Genomic DNA, 7090 nt, shown 5'->3' with positions numbered 1-7090 from the left:
AAACAAACAAAAACAACAATAAAAATGTAGCCCTCCTGTATACAAACAATAAATGGGCTGAGAAAGAAATTAGGGGAACAACATAAAATATATGTTCCCAATAGCCACATAAAATATCTTGGTATAACTCTAACTAAGCAAGTGAAAGACCTGAATGGCAAGAACTTGAGTTCATCGAAGAAAGAAGTTGAAGAAGATATCATGAAATGGAAAAGTATCTCACGCTCATGAGTGAGGTAACCCAGACCCAGAAAGACAAACATGGTATGTACTTACCTATAGGTGGATATTAGCTGTAAAGGATAACCCTGCCATAGTCCACAGACCCAAAGAAGCTAAGTAAAAAGGAGGTGCTCAAGAGAGGGATGCATGAAGCTCACTGTGAAGGGGAAATAGAATAGATATCACAGGTGTATGGGGATTCTGAATGGGGCGGCATGGGATCAGGAGGGATCAGGTTGGGAGAGGATGGAGAGAGAGAGTACTTGGAAAGACAACTGGGATCAGGGACATCTCTGGGAAGATCTAGAAACTTTGTGCAAGGGAAACTCCCAGGATTCTACAAGGATGACCCCAGCTAATGTTCCCAGCAATATGAATTGATCATCTCCTGTAACCAGGCATGACTTTCACTAGAGGAGTTGGAACCCAAACCTAGACACATAACCTTTGACCTACAATTGCCCTGTTTACAAGATTTGCTGGGGTAAAGGTGATGCAGAAATTATGGGAATGATTGCCAACCAATGACTGGTCTAGCTCGAGACCCAAAACATGAGAGGGAGCTCACCTCTGATAATGCCTGGAGGGCCAAGACTCAGAGGCTGGACAGCCCAGAGACCTAGAATAAAATCAAACATGCTTCACCTAACAACTGATGGAAACAAATGCAGAGACCCACAGGCAAACATTAGGTGTAGCTTGCTGAATCTTCCCCTTGTGGAAGAAGGGAAGAAACTATTGTGGGAGTCATAGAGCTCTACGACACCACAAGAAAACCCACAGAATCAACTATCCTGGCCTCATAGAGGCTCACAGAGACTGAACTGACAACCAGGGAGCTTGCATGGGACTGACCTAGGCCCTTCTACATATGCTAATTTGTGTAGATTGGCATTCTTGTGGGACTCCTAACAGTGGGAGCAGGGCTTTCTCAGACCCAGTTACCTGCTTTGGGGACCCTTTCCTCCTACTGGATTGTCCCATCCAGCCTCAATAAGAGGGGAGGTGCCTAATCTTAATGAAACTTGTTATACCTTGGGTGGCGGATATATGTAGGAGTCTGCCCTTTTCTGAAGAGAAAGGAAGAGTGGATTGGGGGTGGCTGGGGAAGAAGGGATGTTTTAGGGAGGGAATGGAAGGAGAGGAGGGAGGGAGGGGAAACTATGATCAGGCTGGAAAAATATTAGTTAATCTATACTCACTGGCAAAGGAAAACCCAGTTTCCCCCAGTGGAGTCTTACTGGGCATATTATCTATATTTCATGGAAGGCATCATGCCCAGCAGTCGATCAACACAAAATTAACTCAGAGATATTCTTGTAGACTTTTTATATCATTTTTATTTTCCCCCCTTTGTCTTAATGGTCATTTGCTTATTTTTATTTCTGTTCTGTGTTTTTGTGGGGTATTTTTGGTATGTGGTTCTTTTGGTTTGTTTCTGCTGTTTTTGGGAGAGAGAGAGAGAGAGAGAGAGAGAGAGAGAGAGAGAGAGAGAGAGAGAGAGAGAGAGAGAGAGAGATATAAAATTGTGTGAGTAAGGAGGTGGGGAGGATGTGGGAGGACATAGTGTGAAGATTTTTTTGCTTTTGTTTTTGTTTTTTACAAAAAGTTAAAGACAAAAACAAAAAGAAATTAAGCCAGAGAAGGTATAAACCCTCTCTCACAGAGCACTACCGGCAGGAGTATATAAGCCCAATTCGCTGTAAATAAATAGGGCAGCAGCTTGCAGGTGGTCATCCAAAGGAAGACTTCAGCCACACCAGAGGAGTGTGCAGTGTGCCATTAAGATCTGGCCAGGCAAGCCAGAAATGAAATCATTTTTCATCATATAGTAAGTCTAAAATTAATGTGGGTGAGAAGGCAAATGGAATAATCAGCATCCAGAAAGAAGTACATTGGGGTAAAGAGCACATAGGAGGTATCAGTTCTCTGGGGGCATAATTCTTCAGAGAATTTAATCTGAAGCAAGCACATTGGGGGCAATTTGAAGAACTCAGTGAAATAGTTTGTATTTCATTATTAAGTTCCTGTAAATATTTTCCCTTGCCTCATAGAGGAATTCTCATGAGGATTTGATGTTGCTCTTAAGTTATAAAACAAAATGCCAATAACATGGTACATATAAACAATACTAATACAGTTTTCAGAGTGTTCAATAATATAAAACAAAATCAGTTACCTGAGATTATCCTGCATTGTTCACAACTGACAAAATGTTAACAGGCTTGTTTAATTAATCTAACAGTATACATATGAATGAACTGTGAAGTAGATTCTTGATACATGTTCTCAAAACATCTTTCAAATTTCATGATTCATCTTATGTATATCTGCTGTTTATTCTGGAGTCCAACTGTGGATAAATCTGTAGCCTAAACTCTAAAATGCTTTGTGAAGAATGAAGCATGTTTACCATGCTCTGTGTGGGCCTGAGGAGCTGCATCTGTGTGACAAAGCAAGTCTATCTTCAGTGGCTGAGTGTGCATTTCTTTGAAGGCATATCTGTGCTGATATGCTTGCAATTTTGACTTATCAAAGTAAAAGATAATTTTCTGGGCTTGAAAATAAAATCACAGAAGTCTGAATTTGGAACAAGTAAACAAAGAAGAAACAGAAACCCAGGTAACACATCAATGAAATCTTTACAAAGATTTTGTAATAAGGTCAAAGAAGGTTACAGTGGTTTCTTTCATAAGTCAGTAGATGACTCATTTCAAAGTTTTACTCCAGATAAAAGAATAGGATACTGCATGCACTTTATCTACTTTATAAAATATTAATAGAATAAACAAAATACAACTATCTATAAACTTTATATTCTTGTTTAAATGCATGTAACAGGAATGAGAACATGTTGCATTCACATGGTTTATCTTCACGGTAATGTGTTTATCAGATATTTATACAATTTAGAGAATGTAATTGTTATTATTACCAACTGTCATCTCCTTATGGGATTATAATTGCTATATTTCTCTGCAGATGTTTTATTCCTTTTAAAACTTAATTTAATTTTTTTTTCAAGTTAAAATATAATGGTCATGTTTGCCTCCCTTTCCTCCCTCCAACTCTTCCCAAGCACAGCCCTGCTTGTTCTCTGTCAAATATTTGGCCTTTTGTTTCTTTGCCTGACTGAGGAAGTTTTATTTAAATATATATTTTCAATAAATGAATAAATTATATATATATATATATATATATAAAACACAACAATTAAATTGTAGAAGTCATTTCTATTTAGTGTGGTAAATGCAAACAATATATTCAATGCTGTATCATGTTCAATGCTATATCATTACATTCCATCTCATCCTTATACTCTTTACCCCACAAAACAATAACTCTCCATCCCTAAGCAACCCTAAACTTTGTATTATTTCTATGAAGCACTACACAGAGGTAAGATCATAAAGTATCAGTTCCTTTGTGTTGTTCTGATTTAATAATTTGGTATAATTTCTAAAAGTTTCACCTCTTAAGTACACTTATTTTTGAAATGGAATATACACTCATCTCTTCCCTCACTCTTCCCACTTTATAGGTTCAGAAATTATGCCCTTTGCACAGGCATAAAGACCAACTGGGTAAGAAGGCTGTCCTTGAACACTACCTCGATGCTAAACTTATGAGTGTGTGCTACATAGTGTGTTTACTCATTTGTCTGTTGATGGGCAGGTGATTTGTTACTATTTTTTGCCTATTGTGAATAATTCTTCTTTCAACATCAGTTAAATTTTACTCTGGTTTATTTTTTCATTTTTTTTATTGGCATGAAGAGATTTTGGTGTGGAAATTACTAGAAAATTACAAAATATGAAAGTCATACTCAAAAAAATTATTTCTAAAGTATTCAAGGAGTTATATTTACTTATCAGAATGGATAAAGATTTTTATGATCATTTAATTCTAAACTCTGCAGGAATCTTCAAGATGCACCATCTGTTTCTACTTAATTTAAAGATTTCATTTCTATTGTCTTAAAAACTTATGTACTCAGTTGATTCCATAGCTTTACAAATTTTAATTGTAATAAGTTTTCAAAGACCATAGCAATGCATAGAAAAAGCAATACAATAAATTTCCTGATAGAGCTGTGTGTGAAAAGAAGAGGCAGCCCCCACAACTGTACACAATAAAGATATCCATCCAGCCATCCAATAGAAATTCCCCCTTGAGTCATTACAGCTGAAGGCCCTATGGAGATTCTTGTATATCCTCTTTTTTATATAAATCATGGCTTTTAAAAATATGTGCAGAAATTGATCACAATAAATAATACTCTGAATTTACTTAAGTGCATACATGCCAGGTAATTTTCTTCAAACTATATTTGCATTTAATCCTTGACACTCCCTATATGTTAGATGTTTTATGGTTCTCATAATATACATGATATTGTGTAATTAACCAAAGGTCACATGATTGTTCAGTATAGATTCTGGAGATTGATAATCCAAATCAGAAATTGTATCTCAACATCTAAAAAGTTCCAGGTGCTCTTTTTCACTAAGGCAAAGCAAAATTGGCAATAACCATGCATGACACAGGAAATCTACTTTCTTTGTCAACTGCTTATCTTAATTTTTCACCATGTTCATTTGGACACTTACAGGTTTTAGAGATAGTATATTTTCTTTACTTCAAAGAAACTGAGTAAGAAAACACATGACATTTAAAAGTTCATATTTAAGATGAGAAATCCAATGATAATATTTAATTTTTAATTGGAGTTTATGTCATGGATATATTAGTTTCATGATAATTGTTTTATATTTGAGAAGAATTCTATTTTCAAAGGATATAACTCTGCCTATAAAGTAATTAAATAGGAATGTGCAGGCAAAGACTTTCCTCATGTGTTTCAAAAGTGTCTACATTAAAATGTAAATTTCATCATCTATACTTGCAGAAAACTGCAGTTTGAAAGTGTTTCCTAGTATTTCATCTACTCACACAGTATGCAGTTTGTTTCTCTCATATGACACTGACTTTTGCAACTATATTCTATTTATTTTATTTGCCATTAATCAGATTCACATGTTTAAAACATCCATTAACAATTTATTTGGTTGAGTACATAAAAATCTGGAAGCCTCACCAGTATTTGTAAGATGTTTCTTATTTCATAAAATATAATATTGATTAAATAAAATGCATAATTTTTAAAAAGGGTTTTGAGAAAACAAAGAAGTATACATAAACCACAGCTTCTAGTCTTTGTGGGGAACTGTCTAAAGAAAGCAGTGTTTGGGACTCAGAAGATCCTTTCATCCTGAAGTTTCATTACAGTGTCTGAAGGAGGATGTTTGTGAAAACAAGGTGAGAGAGAGTGAGAGAGTAATCCAAACACGCATTTTCTGAGGTGCTTCTCATGTGAGCAGTGTACAAGCACTTTCTCAGTTAGTGGTGGGAATTTATGAGCCCCTTTGATATTCATTCTGTGATTTTACTGGTTTGATTACATATAGTTCTTGTGTATATAGTCATACCCACTGTGAGTTCATGTGTGTAGTGCTCCTATCATGTCTGGCAAACACTATTTCACTACAGACTTCCACTACCTCTGACTCATAACTTTCGGTCCCATTTCTGCAAATATCCTTGAAGACAGGGTTTATATGTCCCAATTAGAGATAGACTCCACAATCTCCAGTTATCTACATAGTCCACCAGTTGCATGTCTCTGTGTGAATTTTTATCTACTGTAAAAAGAAGCTTTTCAGTTAAGGTCTGAGATATATACTAGTGTATGGCTATAAAGATAAGAATTTAGGGGACAGGTTATACTATGCCATGAGAGCACTTACCTAGTCATAGATTTTTGGTCATGGGACTTAGAATTACTTTAAAATTAAGCATGTGCTTTTTATCTGCAGGCTTTGACACTTGAGTGAGTTAAAACCCTTCAGAAGAACTTATGGAAAAGAGGAACAATGTAACCGAATTCATCCTCCTGGGCCTCACCCAGAACCCTGAGGGCCAAAAGGTTCTGTTTGTCACATTCTTGCTAATCTACATTGTGACAGTAATGGGCAATCTGCTCATCATGGTGACCATCATGGCCAGCCAGTCCCTGGGCTCTCCTATGTACTTTTTTCTGGCTTATTTGTCTTTTATAGATACTGTCTATTCTACTGCCATTGCTCCCAAAATGATCGTTGACTTGCTCTATGAAACAAAGACCATTTCCTTCCAGGCTTGTATGACTCAAGTTTTTATTGATCATTTATTTGCTGGAGCTGAGGTCATTCTTCTGGTGGTGATGGCCTATGACCGCTATGTGGCCATCTGTAAACCTCTTCATTATTTGACTATCATGAACAGGCGGGTGTGTGTTCTCATGCTGTTGGGGGCCTGGATTGGGGGCTTTGTTCACTCCTTAATTCAGTTTATTTTCATTTATCAGCTCCCTTTCTGTGGTCCAAATATCATTGACAACTTTTTGTGTGACATTTATTCCTTGCTAAAACTGGCTTGTACCAATACATATCTCATTGGACTCTGTATGATAGCTAATGGAGGGGCAATTTGTACTGTCACCTTCCTAATTCTTCTAGTTTCCTATGGAATCATTTTGCACTCCCTTAAGGCACACAGTCTGGAAGGGAAGCGCAAAGCTTTGTATACATGTGCATCCCACATTGCTGTGGTCATTTTATTCTTTGTTCCTTGCATCTTCTTGTTTGCAAGGCCTACTTCCACATTTCCCATAGATAAGTCTGTGACTGTGGTATTAACTTTAATTACTCCTATGTTGAACCCCTTAATCTATACCCTGAGGAATGCAGAAATGAAAAATGCCATGAGAAGACTTTGGAGCACTAAAATTACTTTAGTAGGAGAGCTATATTCTTCCTGTAGAACATGA

At 36.6% G+C, this 7090-nt stretch overlaps 1 protein-coding gene across 1 annotated transcript; it reads left to right on the top strand.

Annotated features, from left to right (window-relative positions):
- The first annotated feature begins 6139 nt into the window (after window positions 1-6139).
- Window positions 6140-7090, top strand: LOC128101348 (olfactory receptor 4A15-like). Its single transcript, XM_052724405.1, has one exon. The coding sequence runs from the start codon at window positions 6140-6142 to the stop codon at window positions 7088-7090; it is 951 nt and encodes a 316-aa protein (XP_052580365.1).

This window comes from Peromyscus californicus, unplaced genomic scaffold, assembly GCF_007827085.1.
Source record: "Peromyscus californicus insignis strain IS unplaced genomic scaffold, ASM782708v3 Scaffold_7__1_contigs__length_154581171, whole genome shotgun sequence".
In the NCBI taxonomy this organism is placed as follows: Eukaryota; Metazoa; Chordata; class Mammalia; order Rodentia; family Cricetidae; genus Peromyscus; species Peromyscus californicus.
This window is presented reverse-complemented; position numbering and strand designations above follow the sequence as displayed.